The following is a 23421-nucleotide window of genomic DNA, read 5'->3' as shown; positions in this document are numbered from 1 at the left end:
CTTCGCCTCCGCCTTCACGGGCGTCCATCTCGTGCCGTCGCCGGCCCTCGTCACGCGCCGCCCGGCCCACCCCGCGCGGCGCGCCGCCCCGCGCATGGGCGCGGGCCAGCTGCGCGAGATCCGCGACCGCATCAGCTCGGTCAAGAACACCCAGAAGATCACGGACGCCATGCGCCTGGTCGCGGCCGCCAAGGTCCGCCGTGCGCAGGACGCCGTCCTGCGCACCCGCCCCTTCTCCGAGGTCCTGCAAAAGGTCCTCGGCGGCCTCATCAACCGCCTCCGCGGCGACTTTGCAGACCTCCCGCTCCTCGCCCCGCGCGAAACTAACAAGGTCCTGCTCGTCGTCATCACGGGCGACCGCGGCTTGTGCGGCGGCTACAACAACTACGTCATCAAGAAGACCGAGAACCGCATCAAGGAGCTCAAGGCTGCTGGTGTTGCCGTCGAGCTCATCACCATCGGCCTCAAGGGCCAGACCTACTTCAAGTCCCGCGAAACCCCCATCAACCGCCACTTCCTCTGCACCCAGGCCCCCACCGCCGAGCAGGCCACCAGCATCTCCGACCAGCTGCTGGCCGAGTTCCTGTCCGGCGACGCCGACCGCATCGAGCTCGTCTACACCCGCTTCGTCTCCCTCATCGCCTCCGAGGCCGCCCTGCGCACTATCCTCCCGCTCTCGCCCCAGGGCCTGGAGTCGGAGGAGGACGAGATCTTCCAGCTCACCACCGTCGACGGCGCCCTGGGCGTCAAGGTCGAGACCGTTGACCGCGCAGCCCCCGAGAAGTTCCCCCCTGACATGATCTTCGAGCAGGACCCCCTCCAGATCCTCAACGCCATCCTCCCGCTCTACCTCAACGGCCAGATCCTCCGCACTCTGCAGGAGTCCGTCGCCTCCGAGCTCGCCGCCAGGATGAGCGCCATGTCCAACGCCTCCGACAACGCCAAGGAGCTTGGAAAGGACCTCAGCCTCACCTACAACCGCGGAAGGCAGGCCGCTATCACCCAGGAGATTTCCGAGATTTGCGCAGGCGCTATGATTTGATTTCATCGCGCCCTGCCCCTTGCCCGTTCCCCGTTTTGCTTCCGTCCACGCCCTCGCCTTGTCGCCGCTCCCCGCCCCCAGTCGCTGCCCGCTGTCGTGCGAATGCCTTTTGACATTCGGCCCCGCCGTGCCTTATAGAGTTGCGTTTATTTCTCCCGATCTTGCGCGCCGTTGTGCGTCCCGCGTCGACTAAAAAGAGTTCTTTCATCCGTTTTGTTTAGCCCCTTCTCCCCTTCGTTTTGGGCCAGTACCAGTACCCCGTTTCGTCCTTCCCTGCCGCTTGTCTTCTGGAAGGAAACAACAATAATTTCTCTCGCTTTGCTTCTCGTGCGAAACTACATTCTCGACCTCAACCCAACCCGACATGTCGCGCAGAGTTTTGCAAAAACCTAATCTACATCGCAACCTATGCTCACAAAAAGGACCCGCACACGCCCTTAGAGTGGTGGAAGTTGATCTGGCGTATCCTTGTGCTTCAGCACCTTATCCCCATCCACGTACGGCTTCACAGTGTGCCCGTTACCAAGCAATTTGTACTTGTAGATCATCAACCCCTCCAGCCCGACCGGCCCCCGAGCGTGCGTCCGGTGCGTGCTCACGCCGACCTCGGCGCCAAAGCCCAGTCGGAATCCGTCTGCAAACCTCGTCGACGCGTTGTGGTACACCCCAGCCGAGTCCACCATCCCCAAAAACCGCCTCGCTGCCCCCTCATCTTCCGTGATGATGCAGTCCGTGTGCCCGCTCCCGTGCTCGTTGATGTGAGCGATCGCTTCGTCAACACTGTCCACCACCTTGACCGCCAGAATCAACTCCAGGAACTCCGTGTCGTAGTCGACCGCCGACACATCGACCACCTTGAGCCCCTTCACGCTATCTAAGACAGCCTTTGAGGCTGCATCCGCCCTCAACTCCACACCGGCCTCCGCGAGCGCAGCCCCAACAACCGGAAGGACGGTGTTTAGTGCGCTTCGGTGAACTAGCATTGTTTCCGCCGCATTGCAAACGGCAGGGTATTGCGCCTTCGCGTCGACGACGATATTCGCAGCCTTGCTCGGGCTTGCGGTCTCATCGACGTAGACGCTGCATATCCCATCCGCATGGCCCATGACGGGAATCCGCGTGTTGTTCGTGATGTATTTCACTAGAGCGTTGGAGCCCCGCGGAATGATAAGATCAATGCATTTGCTCTGGTCTAGAAGCTCCCTTACCTCTTCTCGAGTGGCGACAAGCTGTACGGCATCCTCTGGAAAGTTTACACTTTTCAGACCTGCTCTGATCGCTTCAACAAGCGCTGCATTTGACTTCTCCGCTTCCTTTCCTCCCTTCAAAATGACAGCATTCGCAGACTTGACAGCGAGGGATGCGATCTGTACAGCGGCTTCCGGCCTCGCCTCGAAGATGACACAAATAACGCCAATCGGGCATGCGACGCGATATAACTGGAGCCCGTCGTCGATTTGCCTGGAAAGCGAACATTCGCCCACAGGATCTCCAAGTGAACGCACGGATGCGATACCGGTGAGAACGCCGTCAAATTTTGCTCCTCCCAACTCTAATCGTTTGACAAGAGATGCCGAGATCTTTCCTTCGGCCAAACGTGCTTTGGCCGCCGAAATGTCCGCGACGTTGGCCTCTAGGATTCTGTCTTTTGATTTCGAGAGTTGCTCACGCATTGCGGAGAGCGCGGCATCCTTCTCTGATGAAGATACGGAAAGCATCGCTCGAGACGCCACGCGTGCCCGACGAGCGACGCTCTCAATGATTGACGGTTCTTGTGAAGCTCCGTTCATACCGGGAGGTATTCCTGCAGAGCAGTGTTCTTAGAAAAACAGGAGACTGAGATGCACGTTACCGTAAAAGTAAGCAAAGCAAGAGGAGATTGTGCGGATGGCATAGAAGTTTTCGAAAGGGGCCGGGCATCATGCTTTGGGATTCGCGACTCATATCGTATGAAACGAGCACTTCATTGAAATATCTCAGGTGCTGAATCCTATCTGAGGTTGACATATTTTTTCCGCAATTTCTGGTGTCTTAGGAGACAAGCGACTTGCCTCATATCTTATGGGGCGGCTTCGTTTTTTTGCAGAAATATATACATTAAATCGAACATTAATGAAGTCGATTTGGACACTATTTCTTTAACGTACTTGCCCTCGGCATTAACATCTTGCAGAACATTGAGATAGCAATTTTGGGACACAACGAAAATACCAAGAATTTATAATAATGTAGCTGCAAGAAGCTGCGGATTTTTTGAATGGGCGTTTGGCTTTCGAAGATGTGAATACAAGACACAAGACAATTCAAGGTTACTCAGAAAAGCATTTTTCCAGGCATTTCTAATAACGACCGGAAAGGAAGTGCAGTTTTGACAAGAATTCACCCTTCTGCAACGCAGGCGTCAATTACGATGGCGAGGGTATCCTTCTTCTTCTTATCAAGCAAGCACAAGTCTAGAAAGAATAAGTTGAAAGCAGTCTCAAACGAGCCCACTTGTCATCTATACACGAGAGAGAGAATCACAAAAGCTATGTGTTCCGTAAGTCACTATCGCAAACTCTTTACTGAGGCCATGCCTCTGAAAGCCTTTCAAGCGTTTCGCAGCAGATAAAAAGGTATGAGGGAGGATGTCTACAGCGGAGGTCGAGTTAATGAAGTTAGTACTTCATCCCAAGTAGAGAATGTTAGGAGGCCTCTGGTTCTTCAGGTCCATTCAACATGATGAGTAGTAACTCTCCGCCAAAGAGGGTCCAAATAAACAACGTCAGAAATAAGGGAACGATAACCAACCTGGTACATCCAAGAACTGAGTCTCGCCCCGAAGCATGTTTTCTCTTGAATACAAGTATTCTTACTAAGTGTAACCCCGCTGCAATAGAGTTGTTCGTATGCGCTCTGTATGAAAGCTAAAGTTGGTTCTAAGCGCATGCTTTCTGACTGTATGTAGAGCATTTTTTGCAGTAGATCTGTTGTTGTATTTCTGGAGCATTGCGCGCAACTCTTTGAGAGTATTCTAGCAGTTGAGAATTAAGTCTTTTCGCTCTTTTTTCAACACAGCCCGTGCCAAATGTACACCAACGGCGTGATGCAGAATTTCCGCTCGTGCTGTTTGACCAGGACATCATTACCTTACATTACTAGAGGGCGTGACAGGGGCGCGATAGGCACGCTCTCAATCACACACTGTAGCAACTGGCAAAGGGCTCCTTCACGACCAAGCGGCCCCGATCGAAACCTACGGACGAAGAGGGTCGCGGGGATATCTCTGTGGTTTTGCTTTCACAATCGTCCTCATGGTGCTTCACCTCCTGTTGAGACGCTCTGGAGGGCAGTGAGCAGGAGCAAAGGCGAGAAACCATCGGGCCCTCGGCTGCGGCCCGGGTCTAATAACGGTGCCCAAAAAGGCATGAGACATGACGCTTAGGCCCTGGCGGGTCCTGCAAGCAACGGCCGCACTGTAGGTTGGCGCTATTTGTTGAGAGTTGCAGTACTAGAGTTGATGTGGAGGTTTTCATGTTGAGGTGTGAAATGGCTTACAGCGGTTAGGATGGAGCAAGCGAGCTCAGTGCGTATAGGGGCATGCACTCGTACACATGAGGTACGGCGTGCTGTGATGTAAGAAAGGTGAGGGGCGCTGTATGTTTTGCTTTTGGGAAGCGCGCGGATATACAACCAGGAGGGGGGATTCATGAGCGTTGGATGGAAACCGAGCATCCATTGTCAGCACATGTTTTCATTAGCAATACGTTGTACTTGCTTTTATAAGTGGACGGGAGGTGGCTCTATGCCAACAGGTTGATCGAGAAGACTGAGGCGGTGTTTGATGGGATGGTGAAAATGACAGGGTTTGCGTAACACATAGGAATAGTGTGCAAAGCAAAACGTAGCTGCACTTCTAAGTTCGAAGTGGACAGAAGCGATAGACGTTGCTGGTACATTGCTGTTGAGCACAGGTGCATGTACTGTGCGTCGTCGTGAAGTTATGCAAGGCAAGGGCGGGAGGGGCAGGTCAACTCATTCGTGTTTCGTGCCAGGAAGGAAAAGGAGTGATGAAACGTGCACGCGATACGTCTCTCTCTGGGCGTTGTTCATTGCTCTGCTTGAATGACTTACTCTTTCCCAGTGGAAGGCGATATGGCAGGACTCAAGCCTTCCTCTGCCGCCAGCTCACTAATGTTTTTTGCTTCTGCACCCCCGACTATCAGGTCTTTGATCAGATCTTTAATTAGACAGTCGGGGGTGCGGAAGTAAAACATTGGTGACCTGGCAGCAGAGGAAACCTTGAGTCCTGCCATACGGTACCCTTGGGTACCCTTGGTATCGTCTTCCACTCGGAATGATCCAAAGGCGTGTGCGTCTCTGGTGAGGTGGAGAGAGGATGTAGACCGCCTCTCCAGCCGGGTTCTCCAGCGAGAGTGCTGAGACGGAGGACGTGTGCACGCCAGAGAAACGGCCAGTGAAATGGCGTGCATCTGTGTACCGTTGGCCATTGGGCCTATCAGGCTAGAGAGAGGTTTAATTTACTCTACGAATGGTAGAAACGTTTGGTAGAAACGTTGCATGCGTCCGAACAATGAACATTTCCATGCCATAACGCGCCCGTCCCACTACAAGTGCGCCGCACTATCTCAACACTTACAACAAAAGCATTGCTACGCTGCTGTGCACGTGCGGCAACAGAAGGCTATCTATAGACCCTCTGTGAACGAGTACGTACAGTAAGATGATAGTATAAGGTAAAGTTATATCATCGACAAGCCCCGCCGTCCCACCTCTCGCCACCCCGACAGAGCAGCCGCCCCATCTCCCTCTCCTCGCCAATACAAAACGCCAGTGGAACGACTCTCTATACAGTGTGCGCACAAGCTCACTTTGAATATTCGCGTCACTTGGCTTATCGATATCAATACTGCCTGATCATCCCCGCAGGAAATCAGCAACCCCTCCAGCACCACCACCAACGGACGCGGCAACAATACCTTGCGACGCCCCCTCCCCTGCCTACTTAACCGTCCCACGTCCCCTTGCCCCGATCGCAGATTCCCGCCTCCTCCCGTCCCGCTGCGCTGCACCATCCCCCTCAGCGCGCACAATGCCTACCCGCACCATGTCAACCACATTCCTCGTCGCGCTCCTGGCCCTCTCCGCGCTCCTCCTCGTCGCCACGGCCGCGCCGTGCGACGGCGCGGACGACACGTGTCTCTCGCCGCTGCAGCACAACCGCGTGGGCTCCTCCTCCTTCCAGCGCGGCGGGCGCGGCGGGCGCGGCAGCCGCCGCCCGGGCCGCCCCGGCGGCAGCGACGACGACGAAGAAGAGGAAGAAGAAGACGAAGAGCAAAACGAAGAGCAAGACGATGACGATGACGACGACGACGACGACTTCTGCTTCCCGGGCAGCGCCCAGGTGCACGTGCAGGGCGCGGCGGCGCCGGTCGCCATGCGCGACTTGCGCGTGGGCGACCGCGTGCTCGTGGCGCCTTGCGTCTTCTCGCACGTCTTCTTCTTCGGCCACCGCGCGCCGTCCGGCCGCTTCCGCTTCGTGCGCCTGCGCACCGCGCGCGCCGCCGTCACGCTGAGCGCGGGGCACTACGTGTACGCCAACGGGCAACTGACGGCCGCGGGCGACGTGCGCGAGGGCGACGTGCTCGAGGCTGCGGACGGTGCCGCCGCGCCCGTCACCGCCGTGGAGACGGTGCGGGAGGAGGGCCTGTACAACCCGCACACGCTGCACGGCGACATCGTCGTCGACGGCGTGCGCGCAAGCTCGTACACGCGCAGCGTCGACGCCGGCCGCGCGCAGGCGCTGCTCGCGCCCCTGCGCGCCGCGTTCCGCATGCTGGGGGTCGACGTGGCCAAGGGCTGGATGGATCACGGGGCGCCGGCGGCAGGCGTGGCGAGAGCGCTTCGCAGGGGCGGTGTCGCTACTACTTGATCGGGGTGGCGACGCATCGGTTTCGGCGGCTGGGGTGGTGCTGCTGCGTGTCTGCACGAGTTGTGGCGAGGGTGAGGCTTCGATGCAAGGGCGGACTGGGGATGGGTACCTGTCCGCAAATTTGCGGAGCTGAAGGAGTGGGGCAAGTGCCCGCGATTCGTTGGTTGCGGGAATGGTGTATGTAATACATACACCATACTTACTATGTATGTGTTCTGGTTCGGGGGGGGGGGGGGGGGGGGGGGGGGAAGGGAAGTAGTCACTCATCTTCCGCGCACCACTTTACTTAGCCTCGTGACTCAAGATACTCGGTCATGTTTCGTAACGGGAAGGGGAGGGGTGGTGGTGACGTGGACGCGAAGCAATTGGGTGTACCCTTTCCTGCACACATTGCTTCTCCTCACGTGCGCGGTGTGGGCAGAGGGTACGTGCAGTCCCCTCTGCTGAGGTGAGGTGATCGCCGGGGCAGAGGTATTGTCCGTTGAAATAGCAGTCCCCTCTGCTGAGGTGAGGTGATCGCCGGGGCAGAGGTATTGTCCGTTGAAATAGCAGTCCCCTCTGCTGAGGTGAGGTGATCGCCGGGGCAGAGGTATTCCGTTGAACTTGCGCAAGGCGGAATCAATGCTGCACCAACGGCCCCCCAGAAACACTTCCACACCGCATAAATTCTCAGGCGACCCAGATTACAAACGCCTAAACAAACAAAAAGCCACCCTCCCGTCCGCTCTCAATTTCAATTTCCCCGGCACACTACTTCTTTCTCCACCGTACCGAACTTCTACCAACACTCTCCTCCGCAGAGAGTTGTCCAAACTTCTATCCAGAACAAACACCCCGCCCAACCGCCGCCACGTCCTACCAAACCCTCCCTCCGCGCTCGCCGCTTTCTATACTGCAACCCTCCCTCCGCGCTCGCCGCTCTCTATATACTGCAACCCCCCCCGCGAAAACATACAATGTCATCCACACACCTCGTCGCGCTGCTGGCCCTCTCCCTCCTCCTGTGCGCCGCCACTGCCGCCGCGCCCTGCGACAACCCGGAGGGCCTCTGTCTCTCGCCTTTGCAGCACAACCGACCGGAAACGCTCTCCCGCCGTCGCGGCGGCTCGAGTGGTGGGTCCCGCGGCACGAGTGGGTCCCGCGGCACCCGCGGAACCCGCGGAACCCGCGCCCCCGGCGCCGCCCGCCGCCCGACACGCATCCCCGCCATCATCCCGGGCAGCGGCCGCCGCCCGAGCAGGGGTTCCAGCGATGACGATGACGACGACGAAGAAGAAGAAGAAGACGAACAGGAGGAGGAGGATGCCAACGACGACGACGACGCCCTCCAGACCGACGACGGCGGCGGCGACGACAACGACGACGACGACGACAACCTTTGCTTCCCTGGCAGCGCCCAGGTCCACGTGCAGGGCGTCGCGGCCCCTGTGCCCATGCGCGACCTGCGCGTGGGCGACCGCGTGCTCGTGGCGCCGCGCGTCTTCTCGCGCGTCTTCTTCTTCGGCCACCGCGCCCCGGCCGGCCGCTTCCGCTTCGTGCGCCTGCGCACCGCGCGCGCCGCCGTCACGCTGAGCGCGGGGCACTTTGTGTACGCCAACGGGCGGCTGGCGGCCGCGGGCGACGTGCGCGAGGGCGACGTGCTCGAGGCCGCAGACGGGGCCGCCGCGCCCGTCACCGCCGTGGAGACGGTGCGGGAGGAGGGCCTGTACAACCCGCACACGCTGCACGGCGACATCGTCGTCGACGGCGTGCGCGCCAGCTCGTATACGCACGCCGTCGACGCCGGCCGCGCGCAGGCGCTGCTCGCGCCCCTGCGCGCCGCGTTCCGCATGCTGGGGGTCGATGTCTCCGCGGGCTGGATGGATCACGGGGCGCCGGCGGCAGGCGTGGCGAGAGCGCTTCGCAGGGGCGGTGTCGCTACTACTTGATCGCGCCGGCGACGCATCGGTTTCGTCGTTTGCGGTCGTTCTGCGTGCTTTGCGGCAACCATACCAGTGGCATGAACATGGCGGTTGTTGCTGCTTAATCTGAGTACACGGGTTCCGCCGAGGTTCAGGCTTCGGAATAACCCGCAGGGTCATTGTAATTTGACTGCATCGGTGAAATGGGGATTGCTCAAAGCCAATGCCCGTCATGCTCAGAGGAGCCTGGGTAGCTTCTTTTTCGGCCTTGCCTGCAACGAGCTTGCAAGAATGGGCAAAATGTCAAGCGGGTTTCTCTGATCGGGCAATGCGCCCAGAGGTGGATTGTGGAGACATGTCATGGGAAGATTTGCATTCGCGCAACTGATTTCGTTGCTTGTTGGAAACTGTCGATAGAGCCGACGTCTTCCTCCATCCATACATCAGACGGGAGGGTTACACGACGCGTAGGGAACAAAATTGTCTCATGAGCATGGAGGGTTGGTGAATTGCGCCACGTGCTGATTCCAGAAACGGTTTTGCAAGCTACAACTCTTGTCAAACATATGCAGTTCAAGCTTCCGCCACAAGGCACCCGGAAGCTATTTAAACCCTCTAAAAACGGAAAGGATAACACAGCATTCTACCGGCAAAGTTGATGTACGCGCAGGTGCTGAGCTTGTCGATGTCAATCACCACTTCAACTTCGGTACAGTGCCTCCTACGATATAGTGCTATAGCGTGACATACCTCTAGCTATGGCACTATTGGAGGGATGGCACTATATAAAGGAGGCTCAAATACATATATTTGGGGACAAAGCACACTGCTAACACAAACACAACAAAGCCTGTATAACACAACTAAATAACTTCATCCTTTGAGTACTGAACCATGCCGGATGATACACGTGTGAGCTTATGATAACCTGTGCCAGAGGGTGAGCCATACCACTATATAGAGGGAAGCACTACTAAAGTAGGCACTATTGAGCGACCCCCCCCCTGTACTTATTTGAGACTAGCTGATAAATGAGTATTTTATTTTATCTGGGGCCAGGCATGCACTTTGTTGTCGCATTATGTACAAGAAGGGCCCACCCATTCTTAAACAGTACCACCACCACTTGAACAAAATCAAAATATGAAAAATTTATCCAGAAAAACGAAACTTGATCAATAAATACTGAATTACTCTCCATGACGCGTGAGAAAGCCTTTGCAACATGGCGGGAAATGCAAACAGCCCACTCTAAAGCACATATTCGAATTTGCCATCCTCCATAACCCCAGTGCCCATTGCCGCGTTGAATACAAATGCAAATTGAGTCCCCAGCATGCAATCTAGACTTGACACAAATCCCGAGACTGACAATCATCAACATTCGCCAGTCTTCATGGCAAGAGCTAAGAGACTTTCTAAAGCTGGGAAATGCTTTCAAAAGGCCATCGTAGTTACTGAAAAGCACTATGTATCTCGCCGTCGTGCTGCATTAATTGCGCGTCTGCCTCTTTCCACTTTCCAATATCAGTTGCAACAAAAGGAGGCCCACCACGATCCCGTTCATACCTCACCAACTCCGAAGAAAAGATCATTGTTGATCTAATTCAGCGTCATTCAGGCCGGGGTTTCCCGCTAAACCGCGAAGACATCAAAGATGCTGTTCAAATGGTACTAAACTCTTTTCCTCAGCACCGCCAAATCACGCTTTCTTTCATAAACAATCGCCCCGGCAAGGCATTTTTGCAAAACTTTTTGAGTCGCTATCAAGATGACATCAGCTTTCGCCGTACGACTAAGGAACAGAAGATTCGTTGGAGAGCCTGCAACGCCGAAACCTTGACAACTCATTTTTTATCCATCAAGAAAATCATCCAGGACAACAGTATAGACTCATTTCACATCGCAAATTTGGACGAAACGGGCATTTACCCAAACAAAGACTGTCTAAAGTCTGACAAGCGCAAACATTTCGTCACAAGGTCATCTTTTGCGGTTCAGAGGTCCCCAGAATTCCGAAACATTGATCGTATTACAATGATGCCGGTTATATTCGCCAGTGGGTGTTTGGGGCGACCCCTTTTCGTTGTGAAAGGCAAGTCTCTAAATTTTAGAGTATCGAATTACGGACATGGAGAATGCGTTGAAACTGTTGCCGATTGCCTTCCCAATGGCAGTTTAATTACCACACGTGAACATATCGCCGGAGTGGACTCCAGCAGCTTCATGGAATGGGCAACATTTTTCGTGAAAGATAACTTTGAGCGCACAAGGAATGGTCAAAAAATGCTCCTACTTATGGATGGATATCGCAGTCATATAAAGTTTCGTGTGTTGGATATGTTTGACAGAGCTGGTATTATTGCCTATGCATTGCCATCGCACACCAGTGGAGTGACACAGCCCTTAGATGTCGGCGTGTTCGGACCTTTCAAGATGCACTTGCGTAATCTGGTTGAGAGACTGTCATCTGCCAATAACAGTAACGTCTATGACGCATTTGATTTTTTGAAGCTGGTAACGAAAGCCTACACAATGGCCTTTACAAGAAGTAATATTGAGAAGGTATTTGGGAAATCGGGTATCTATCCGTTAGACTGGCGACCTTTATTGAACGTATCGCGCCCAATGTCTTATGACGAACACAGTAAGCTAATCAGCGTTGAGGATATATCGAAAATGATCGATAAGAAACTACAATTACAAAGAGATGGGATTGGATTGCAGCCGGTGGTATTACGTCGCGGTTTCTTGGACACTGCAGTTGGTTTATGTCTAACATCTGGGGCGGAGCTGCAGAAAGCCAAGGGGAAAAATATTCTAGACAGTGCGCGAAGGGCAGTAAAGGAGAAAAAGGATGCGGTGAAGGTCGAACGTGAGACCGTGTTATATGCAAAGACAATGAAGGAACGTTTGAGAACTGAGAAACAGGCTCTGGCTCTGCGTGTCAATGCGTATGGCGTCCGTGATTTAGCCCCACGTCCCATGGCAGTTCGTCGTCAAGTAGCGAAGCGCATCGTCTGTCAGAAGAAGGCCGAAGCTAGAGCAAGGAAGGTAGAGGAGCAACTTGGTGTTGAAACTTTCCAGTGTCTATGAGCCAACGTCTTTGATAGCAAATGAGAAATGGCGTCAGGTTAACCCATTTCGATAGAAATGGAGGTGGCCTGCATCCAACTGCGCTTGAAATGTTTTTCTGACGATAAAAATTTGCATGTCCAATTTGAATTGCCCAATTACTGTAGTGTTCAAGTTTGGTGTCCGTTTTTGTAGAAATGCCTTGTTTGAGGTGATGCTCTCACGAGAGGCGACCGCGTTTGCCGTAAATGAGGCGATTCGTCGTTTACAGCACAAGATTCGGGGACCCGTGCTCTTTTTAGCCATGTGAAAATCGGCTTCGGCAGATGTTTAGAAGCTGATTTTTCGTTTATTTTCTTAAAGTGTACAACTTCGGGGGGTACCAACTTGTACAGCGGTACCTTGCAGCAGCCAGTCTCGTTTAGAGCGCTAGATAGTCTTGGTACCCAAAAGGCGGCGATTTGCCATCTCAAGTCTCTGGTTAGATACTTGCAGTCAAGCACTGCGTGTCGGTTTAAGCGGGTACGGTGCTCTGTCAATCAGAAGACGTGTGCGTCGTTCGTCTCCCGAGATTTTCTGAAACATCCGAGGCCACGTATAGCAGTGTCATGTCATTCGGGGAAGCTCGTGTTGAGCTGGTACTCGATGGCATTAGGTCGAGCCCCTGAACGTGGAAGCGTATGAGATGAACCAGCGAATAGTATGGAGAAACTGTCGATCTGGTCCCGTTAGTATTGGGAGTGCCAAATAATTTACACAGTATGTCAAACGTCAGGAAATAATATGTACTCTCCTGAAGACCTCGGAAATAATTACGTTTCCTCTCGGACGACCTGAAACTGGTTCGTCGTCTTTTCGGTGTCATAGTAGTATAAATACAAGAGTAGCAACAATAAACAGAAAAGAGAAGGAGCACATCCTACTTTTCTTTAACAGAAATTGGTAGCATCACACAGTTTTTTATTTCTACCACATGGATGAAGATGTCAAAAGAGTTGTCAAGTTCAATGCGAAACGAGATGAGGACTGCAATTTATGGTCCATGCGACTAGGAGCATTGCTTGACTCAAGGCTTTTGGATGTCGTGCTACGACATACATCAAGTGAACTTACAAGTTTTCAGAGCAGTGAGGTGTATAAGTTGAAAATGGCGAAGGCTAGGAGCCTGATCGTTCAAGGTTTGGGAAATAAACTTCATCGTACTGTCATATCTGAAAGGAAAGATCCTGCTGCCGTGTATAGGAAGCTTAACGCTCTTTATGCAACGAAAAGTGCTGCATCAAGAGTATAATTGCACACAGAGCTGCATCACATGAGATAACGTTCTGGAAAGTCAATGCCCAATACATTGACGAAATAAAATTCATTTTCAATAGATTGGAGTCTATGGACAGTGAAGTACCCTCGTCATTACAGATTGAAATTCTGCTAGCAAGTTTTGGTAACAACGAAAAATCGCCCTTTGGTTCTGTTGTTGACAACAGAACTAAAGGGCGATTTTTGTTCTGTAGAGGTGACATCACCTCTACAGACCTTGAATGATAAAGATTTGACCTGGAATTCTGCAACATGCAGATTGCTTCAAGAGTATGAGTCAATGCTAAGTTTCACAGATGAAAAACAAGAAAATGTTTTATGGGACAAGGCACTTCTTGGGAGAAAAGAAACAATCTGTTCTGGATGCGAAAAGAAAGGCAGCATGAAACGTATCTGTTGGTAAGCACAAAAATAGATACAAACAACAACTTCAGAGATCGTCGTAAGTTCTTGAAGTACGAGGAACAGCACGATGAAAATGGCACGACGGCAATTTCAGCCAATAGAAATCTTGTATACAGCTTTATTCTTGATTCCGGTGCAAGTCAACATATCCCTACTATTTTTGTAAATGAGCACTTTAGTGTTCATTGAGCTCTCTGCCCTCAAAACTTGAGAATGCAGGCAATTTCAATCATTCCAGCCCACCAGGGGACACTTTGTGGTCCTTTGGTACAGCTGGTGGAAGAGAATGGCCGACAGTCCAAAATTGACCGCACGACTGAGGTTCAAATGGAGGGGTCTAGGGCAAGGGTTTTGACCCCCAAAAAAGCGAAATGCGCACTTTAGTGTTCATTTGGAAGCTCCAAATGGAGTTCCAGATGGGCTCATATTCATTCTTAGGTCGAGCGGGATGCAATCCTGGTGGATTTTCTGACTGCAGGATGTGAATCCAGGGAATGAGGATTCTGCTGCTGCGAATGAGGACTGCTATCGTCCCGAGTTGCTAGTAACGTCTCCAACTCCCTTTGGTTCTGAACGATTCCATTGCCGCCCGTCTGCTGCCTCGAACGGGGTCTGTCATCTTCGTTGGTCAGATTTATTGGTGGGCGTACTCTTCCACGAGCTGACGCAACATCAACGCCTCTGTTCGAGTCCTGTTGCGGCGGTGCCGTGTCATCAGATTCAGCTGCTTCAGTTAGAGTGTCACGTACAGATAGACGCACGGCTTCACGCCAAATACCCCAGCAGCTCTTGCGCTGTCCCACCTGTGTTCTTCCGCATAACGGGACATCACAGGTGAAGCACTTAAAAGTCGTTCTTCTGCGTAATGATGTTGCAGTACTCCCGCACACACAGCAGTATTTAACCACTCCGCGCGTTTGGCGTTGCTGGTGGGGCTTGACTTCGAGTCTTAGATTAGTCCCATCAGCTGTGTTGAAAAACTTCAAGCGCTGGCCCCGTCGACGTTTTGCAATTGCCTGTAAACGAGCAGCTTCTCCGTCTGTAACTGCAGGTGTTTCGACATCTGGGGCAGTATTGTCCATAGACAGTGTATCTGCATAAACCAGTAGCTCCTTGGAAACGTCGAACACGAAGTCCGCAAAGGACTGCACCTTGTTTAAACTATCCCGAAAATGTTCCAGGTCACCGAATTCCTCCTTAGTCCGAAACATTTGCTCCTTCTTTGACATACGCCAAGCAACAAATGAGTTAACGGCTACGGTCTTGATGGTTTGGGTAACTAATTTTTGTTCCCACGCAAAAGAAGATGTGGAGGATCGTAAAACAGCTCGGGTTTGAGCGCTGCCGTCTACACCAGCCTTCGTCTTCGAATAAAGGCTTTGCGAACCGTGTTTAAAAATCTTGATAGGTGGGAACGGACCTCGCCTATTGACGTAGTTGTTAATGATTCGCCAGAAAGGCAGTCTTTTCTCAATAGAGTGACGAGAATCTCTGTCAACGAACGTTGGCAAAGTAGAATCTTCTTCATGGGCCCAAGACACAGTACGTCTTGCCCGTCTATTTAATGCTTCAACACACACGTCAAGGATGCACTGGTCACAGTAAACCACAGCAATGAACAGAATTCCAACTTCAGCAGCCGAAACATAAAGAACGTAATTAACTGAAAGTACAATCATCTGTTGTAGAATCTAGCCGACATGCTCTTTTGAGATGTATTCAATAAAAGCATTGTCGCCAACAGAGCAACAAATGACGTCAACGGTAGCCCTGCCCAGTGCTCGATCTAAACTTGAACGGGCTACAGAGGTTTTGATTTCCACAGAAGCCAGCTCGAAGGACGAAGCAGGATGTTCTGCACATTGAAACTGAAGCTGTGTAGCGTCGATTAAAGCCACACCATCCGGCGAACAAGCAAACCACCGGGCGTCAGATTTTCCCAGCATGCCGCACTCATAAATGGCATTTACGAAAGGCTTCGAGGATAGTGCAGCAAAAACCGCCCCTTCGTTAGTTGTACCCCTCATCATGGGTTCAGTAGCTCTTGTAGAACTAAACCAAGTGGCAACAATGGATTTAATTGTATCCAGAGGTGTGGCTTCTGATTCATTCTCGGCATTTGGTAGACCAATGCTGTGGCGAACATCGTTATCCGACATTAAAATGTTTCCGGCACTCGTACCAGTCACTCGAAACTGTTGCATCACAAACGAATCAGGACAACGCTGTCCGATGGTTAGAACGACACAATTTCTTAGGATGTCTCGCTCAACGACTTCTTTGGGACGCAACGAAAACGGAGCCCGTGGTACAATTTTACCAGCATTGTCTTTCTTCGAAAACAACATCTGTGAAATAGGAGCGGTCTTCGGCACTGCGATCCAAGTGTGGATACTCGGTGACATAGCTGAGGGGATCGTGTACATAAAACGTAGAACGTTACTGTAATGCTTAGTTCCATGTTCTCGCACGGCAACTGCAGTCACTTGCGATCTTCCAGTAGCAATACCGACTCTTTGTTCCCCCAAAGGCCGGACACACTTGACAGCAAAAAAGCATGCCGGGCCAGAATCTGTAGCGTCATCAATTATAAAGGTTCGTCGACGATCAGCGGAGCTTGGGGTAATGGACAAAGTTCGAGCTTCAATATTGTGATTAATGCCTTGTCTATTGAAGATGTCAGATCCTTGCCTATCCGTGGACGCTGCAGCACCTTCTCCTGTATTTGTGATCCCGTCGGAGCCTGCTCCACCAGAGCTGTCAGCATCATCATTATCGCCATCACATCTGTGCTCGTCAAATGCACCTTCTTCCTCGTCATACCTAGCAATGTTTAGAAACGAACGTCCGACAAAAGAATGGCACCTTAAAAGATGCTGTGGCATTATTAGTATAGATCCGATGTCGTGGCGGAGAAGATTTCGGATCAGAGTCATGTTCCCATATCCGCGGTCAGCCGTCAGGATAAGACCGTGCAGACTATGCTCACCGCGACCCTCCACCAAGTTGTCTATTAGTCGTTGAACGTTTGTAGCCTGCTGCTCTTCTCTACGACGAAATCTTACCATTAGGGTGAGACGAAACAACGCATCTGCGACGGCATCAGCACTATGACCCTCACGATCTGCTTTCCTCATACTGATAGTTTTGACTTGGTTATCCTCTGTGGGTGTGCCGTAAAGGTCATCATCTACAGTGGCAAACGTGTGAACTGGAGTTAAGAAAATCTTGCATGTCATTCGAAACGCAGATCTCTCAAAAGCATCCAAGTACTGCATCCTATCCCTCTGAGCGCTCCATGACAATCCTTGCACGACCCCTCTGCTTGTTGCTGAGTAAGCAGGAATGTTATTGTTCATGTATCGAAGTCTCTCCAGGGAAGGTGTTTTGCAGCCCAAATCAGATAGAATCCCAACCGTCTTCTCGAAGCTTAGCCCCGTCAGGTGAGAAAGCAGAAGCACGGACACATACTGGTAAAGGTTAGCAATATTGATTGGCGGAACATCCAACGCGTGAAGAGCTATCCTTTCGTTCATCCACGAACGACATTGTTGAAGCAGATCTTCCAGCAGCAAGACTAAATGACCTGCTCTTGTTTCGGGGAGCAGCCGAGCTAGACGCTCAACTTTGAGTTGACCCATGGCAGAGTTACAGAATGGACGTGCCTTTTCTGCGATAACCTGGTTAGAGAAATCAGATTCAAGTACGATTCCATGGGAAGGGGTATGTACGCGCCATGCGAGAGACGGATCCAGAGAGCTGTTGCTGGAAGTGTTCCCACCGATACCACGTCTGCTAAGCCCGCCCCTTCCACAACCCCTTGAACGTCCTCTGCTTCGGGTGCTCCCTCGACCACGGCCAACCACCCCGCCCGCGACCTCTTCCCCGAGTAGAACCACCATCAGTAGGTGTTTGGATGGGGTTGACACCAATTGCGTTGGAGGAGGATGCACTATTGTTCCTCATGGAACTATCCCCAGTAGGGATCGCGTCATTGATGACCGTCGCCATAGTGAGGGCAAAGGTGTCGGCGATGTTCCCACCTGCAATGGATCGGCATGAGATTATCTGTTTTCAGATTTTGAAGTTGCGTTGGAAAGCTTATGGCACGCACAAAGTGGTTGGGAAGACTGTCAGCTGATTTGAAGTATTGAAGAGCCTCAGTCTTAGTTTAAATCAACTCCTTTAAAGGTCCCAGATGCGCACTGAAGTGCTCATTTGTAAAAATGGTAATTTTCTCCTTCTCACCCAAATGAGCACTTTAGTGCGTATTTGAGATAGTAGGGATATGGTGCACAGGAAAATATTTTGAGCAACTCTACCAACTTTTACAAGAGTACGGTAATTATATACATATAAAACTACGTTCCACTGGATGCGACTCAGTAATTATCTCCAGTGGGTCAAAGGAGCCCAAGACGGGAATTGTCTTCACGAACGTGTTTTATGTTCCCCCACTTGATATGAATTTAATTTCGTCTGCGTCGTCACGGCTACTCCATGATATTTAAGAGTGGCTACTGCACCATAACAAAAGACTGAAAAATCATACGAAGCATAAAAGTGAAGAATGGTCTCTACAAGATTCCACTATACAATGGCAACACAGATTACGGATGTTCAGCTCAGGCTATTAACAACACCAATAATCATCAGCGTCTATGGAACCAGCGGTTTGGTCAACAATATAAAAAGGCGACCAAGCAGATGGAAACTTTGAAAAAGTATCTGGAATGGACTTGAAGAAGAATAACCATGCCGATATTTGTCACGATTGCAAAGCATGCAAAATGACTCGAATGCCTTTGAAGTCACGAGTCCTGAAACCAAATGCAACTGGACGAGTAATATTTTCTGACGTATGTGGGCCATTTCCAACAGAGAGTTTGACAGGTGGGAATATTTTGTCACCTTCATAGCTGGGCACAGTTCCCATCTAAACACATATATCATTCAACGAAAATCAGAAGTCACAGAAAAGTTCATAAACTTCAAAAGCATTTTGAGAAGCCATTCGATGTAGTGATAAAGAAGTTATACACCGACAATGGTGGAGAATATGTGGCACTGTCAGGATATTTGCAAGAAAATGGAATTGTTTGGGAGAGCACAGCTCCATACACGCCACAACAAAACGGCGTGTCAGAAAAGACAAATAGGACATTGATGAATATGGTTAGAGCCATGCTGAACGAGTCTAGCGTACCGTTAGAATTTTGGGCAGAAGCGGTGATAACGGTTTCTTCGGAACATTACAGGGCAAGGAAATCTGGACATGATAACTCCGATTGAAGCATTAACCGGAAACATACCTACTGGCGTCTTTTAATTAAGCGATGTTTTGGTGTTCGGGTCTTATAAGATCTACAACATGTACAGTTCGATGGTACTGTCTAACTTCGACCTACCGGCTACAGGTCTTATAGTATCCGTACAGCGGTGGTATAACCGCTCGAGACGGGACGCCGCAGTCATAAATTATGCTTATAGCACATGACAGATGCACAAGTCGACCCCGCCCCTTCTGAGTAACCCATCTTGCCATTTCGTGATGGCGGTTTCCCCGCCATATTTCTTGGTACTTAACACCGCTCGTTTTTACAGATCCTCAAGATGCTAAACGGGTCCCCTGCATCCTTCAACGCCCCCACCCACCTCCAAACCCCCCGTTGTGAAACTTGTTCTCACCATTCTCACGTTTTAAACGCAATGGCCCCATCTGCAGCTCGTGTTTCTACCCCTCGTCTCAAACTTTCCGTACCAGAGAAAACCAAGCTCTTTCAAATAATTCTCGCAAAACAGGTTTACGAAAAGGGCGGTGCTTTTCTATCCGATTCCTGTGGGACGGTTCGCGAAGATATGAAAGCCTGGATTGAAAGGGATCTAACGGCACCTTATCAAACCCGGGCTGAGCGCGAGCGTAGGTGTATGAAGTTCAGCCTTCTCTCTGATGATCGAATCAAGGACGCCTTCAAAAAAGGCGTGCAGAAACACGTGGAGAAAATCAAGTTTGCCGATGTGACTACGCCGGAAGACGGAAATGGGTTTAATGAGGAAGACGCTGCGCTGCAGTTAGACTGGCTCGGGATGGACATAGAGTGGGGTGCTACGTTGAGCGAAGAGATGATCGAATGCAACAAAGCCGCTATCAATCTGGACAGGGCAATTCAGGCCATGTATATGTCCAGTCAGCAAACAGCGGTGGAAGCGCATGACTCTGTCCGGGAAAGGCGAGCTAAGCGAATGTAAAATCAGATGGGGCCGTGCTTTGTATGCCCAGCGCATGAAGGTCAGAAAAATAAAAATTAAGAAGAAGGAAGCTCTCACAGAGGCCCCCGACCGATTACAGGATGAGGTTTCCATTAACATGTCGCAGTCCTCTCGTGGCATGGGGGTGCAGTACAGTCACTGGTTTTTCTTTTTGCTGCGAGCATTGGACAGCCGGCCCCCGTTTCTGAATCACTTCCGGTTGTAAATTTAGAACTCCCTACGCCAGATGAAATTGAAGTGGTCCTATCCGATGAGGATGATAACGTGGACGGAAATGACCCCACTGCTGATGGGGGAGACGCTGACGACGATGATGGGACAGTTGATATGGTGGAGGCTCAGGATCAGGTTGACCAATCCCCTGCAAGTATGGTGTAAAATTTTCAAAAATTATATTTTCTTAACTGGAAACAACCAATCGCTTTTATGAACACTTCGGGAATGGTGGTGGTCTAAACCACCAAGCCCATGGCCATGACTTTCAGAAAATGTTCTTCATCCCACAGAAACGCGTAGACATTGCCCGCATTTTAATGGTAGACCTTCTTTTAAACAGCTATATGCCCCCTAGCAAACCGTTTTCGTACGCCTCTACCCTTTCTAAGCGCCTGTCAAGAGGAACAGGGGTTCCCTCCAAACGCCAATTCCAGTTCAAAATCATTGCGCATGACTGATAGCAGATGGGGTAAAGTTCATAGAACAATGGCCACTGCCCTAAAAAATTCTCCACTTATTCGAAATGGCCCCCACACCCCACTCGTTTGAGAACCTTTGATGAGGAATGTCCCTGTTCATGATGGATCGATATTGAAAATTGTTGTTTTCTCCGCCACGACTTGGAGTAACGAGAGGGCCTTCACCGATGAACCCCGTGTCACTCATGACCGTCTCGTCTTCACTGAAATAGTCACTCCTGATACGGATTGGCGTGCTGTTGCCGAATAAAGAGCGATCATGCTCGGACCCCTTCTCACTGAAATCCAAATGAATATAAATTCCGAGGGGATCGACCCCAACCAGAGTACTTAAACAATGCGTGTGATGATGCCCATCATACGCAATGTCCTGTACCTCATTGTCCGCGGGTCCAGCGCGTCGCTGCTTAGTGCCATCAACCAGAGCGAAACATTTATCGAAGCCAAACAGCATTTTCCCGAGCCCTTTCCGCTCTTCAGAATCCGGCCACTCCACTCGTGCTTCAGGTATTTTCTTCAAACTTTTAAAGATTGCCATAGATAAATGCTTTATGTATAGAGCCACTGTCTCATGTGAGATTCCAAACAAAAGATCCCAATGTTCGCGTGCCAAGCGATCCTTCATTCCCTGCTCGAAGAATGCGTAACCAGAAAAACAACATCTCGTCTGGTTTCATCATACGCTTTCGTGGAACCCGCAATGCGTTTTCTTCCTCAGTTAACTCCATTCTGGCGTTTATTGGAGGTTTTATTTTATACGCAGGAACGCAAAGGATACGCTCAAATTCATGCATTTGTACCCCGGTGGCCTTTTGGAAATCCAAAGCATTCTGACGTGTGTAAACGTAGAAAGAGGAGGCATAAAAGGCGTGAGTGAGGCGCCGTCTGATGTAGGCTTTTTTGATGCCTGACTTCGCATTGCCCCGCCCTGGACCAGTTGCCGTCTGTGCGAGGTTTAGAACACCGTCTTGGACGAAGCGGTTCTTTTTGTGCCGCATAGATATGCGATGCTGTGCAAAAGCTGTCGTATGAGACACGTTGACGCAAGCAATTATGGCCTGCACAATGAGGTAGGGCAGATTCGCTGCTGGTGGAGGAGGAGGCGGCATGGTTGGTGTGTAGGATCGGAGGGAGAGAGGCAAGCCGGGGGTTAAGACGGGATGCGGTTTGGCTGTGCTTTCGATGGGAACATATGCACGTAGATGTTAAAGATGGCTCTGGGCTGGGGGAAGGATTTCACGTTTATTTTCTACTTAAAGACCTCGCTTCTCGCGAAATCGTAAGGTGTAAGCGGAGACGAGGCGTTGCTTATAGAAACAGTACAAGTGGGCTCCGTGCGCGCTTCGAGCGCCGAGCCAAATCGCTTCTTTCTCCGCTCCTCGCCCCGTAACTCCCGCTCCGCCGTCCCTTCGTCTCTGGTCCACCATCGTTGCCGGCGTTCCCCGCCCCGCTGCTCCCCCGTCCTCTTCGCTACTGCTCTCGTCCTCTCTCCGGTCTTCGTCGCCCCTTTCCCCTTTGTCCTGCCACGCGTACCGCCCCTCCGTGCTCACTCTGGCTGCAGGTCGCGCTGCTCTCGCCACACTCGCCTCAGTCCTGCTCGCCACCCTTGCCCAGGCCGTTACCCTGGTCGCTACGGTTGGCACTCCCGTCCGCCTCAACCTCCGTACCGGCGAACCCGTGGCCCCCCGCTCACACTGCCCCCTCCCTCTCCTCGCTTCTGCTCTCGACTGTTTCGCCGCCGCCCGCGTTGCCTGGCGCCTACGCCGCGAGGCGCCTCGCTTCCTCAATCCCCGCACTCCCACTTCCGTGCCCCTACCCTTTCGTTATTCTATGGCTCTCACGCTCTAGGCACACGCCCGCGCAATCACACCTCACCCGCCGCCCCGCCCTACTCTACCCGGCCCCTCTACTCGTGCGGCTCGCCCCGCTCCCTCCCGCCCTGCGGCGGCCTTGCCCTCTCCGTCGCCGGCCTCCGCCACTGCTGCTGCTCTTGCCGCCCCCAAGTAACCGTCGCCTCGCGTGCCCGGGCTTGCACCCCCACCTCGCCTTCCGCTCCACCCATTTCGCCGCCTGCGCACCTCCCGCTCGGCTTCCTGCTCCGACCTTTGCAGTTACTGCTCCCGACGTCCGCACCCTTGCTGCTGCTGCCGCTGCCCCTGCTTCATCGCGTGCGCTCTCAGCGACTCTCCCGCCCTCCGCTCTCCTGGTTCCCCTCCTGCCTCCCTTGACCGCCCTACGATCCCTCCTCCCCTTATGATGCGCTTCCCCCATCCCCCGCCTGCCCGCCTCTTCTTGATCAAGCCGATCACAGCCACCTTCCCCTCTGCACGCCGTTTCCGTAGGCCCTCCTTCTCGTCCGTCGCGGTGCCGCTCCCGCACCCACAGTCATCGCAGTTAGTCAATCTTCCCTCTCGTACGCTGCGAACCCCGCGGAAGGAGCGCAGCGCGACAGCCTGGGCGTCAATTCCCGGCCCCCCCTCACCCGCGCGCGTCTTCTTGCGCTGCCGGCTGCGACACCTGCCCGCCTCGCAGCGACGGTCTTCGGCGTTCATCGCCCCTGCCCCTCGCGCCGGCGCTCGCCGCCAACCCCTTCCCCCCCGGGCGCGGTCCGGCCCCTTCCGCCCGCGCTTCGCACCCACCTCTCGGGCCTCGTCAGCGGCCTCTGCCTTCACCCACCGTGCGCGATCCTCGCGACAGCGTGGCCATGCGGGTCCCCTCGCCCCCCGCCAGTGACACACCCTTTCCACTCGCCGCTGCCGCCTCTGAGGTCATGCGGAATTTTTA

At 52.4% G+C, this 23421-nt stretch overlaps 2 protein-coding genes; one reads left to right on the top strand and one right to left on the bottom strand.

Annotated features, from left to right (window-relative positions):
* Positions 1-94: 94 nt before the first annotated feature.
* On the top strand, positions 95-1042 carry CHC_T00008719001 (chloroplast F-type ATPase CF1 subunit gamma, precursor). Its single transcript, XM_005710827.1, has one exon. The coding sequence runs from the start codon at positions 95-97 to the stop codon at positions 1040-1042; it is 948 nt and encodes a 315-aa protein (XP_005710884.1).
* A 2-nt stretch (positions 1043-1044) lies between these two features.
* CHC_T00008349001 (glutamate-5-semialdehyde dehydrogenase) lies at positions 1045-2832 on the bottom strand. XM_005710826.1 is given in 2 exon segments: positions 1045-1479; positions 1480-2832. The coding sequence occupies 1 exon segment, from the start codon at positions 2830-2832 to the stop codon at positions 1480-1482; it is 1353 nt and encodes a 450-aa protein (XP_005710883.1). The 3' UTR covers positions 1045-1479.
* Positions 2833-23421: the final 20589 nt, after the last annotated feature.

This window comes from Chondrus crispus, genomic scaffold, assembly GCF_000350225.1.
Source record: "Chondrus crispus Stackhouse genomic scaffold, scaffold_70, whole genome shotgun sequence".
In the NCBI taxonomy this organism is placed as follows: domain Eukaryota; phylum Rhodophyta; class Florideophyceae; order Gigartinales; family Gigartinaceae; genus Chondrus; species Chondrus crispus.
Note: the sequence above shows the minus strand (reverse complement) of the source record. Positions and strands in the feature narration are given on the sequence as shown.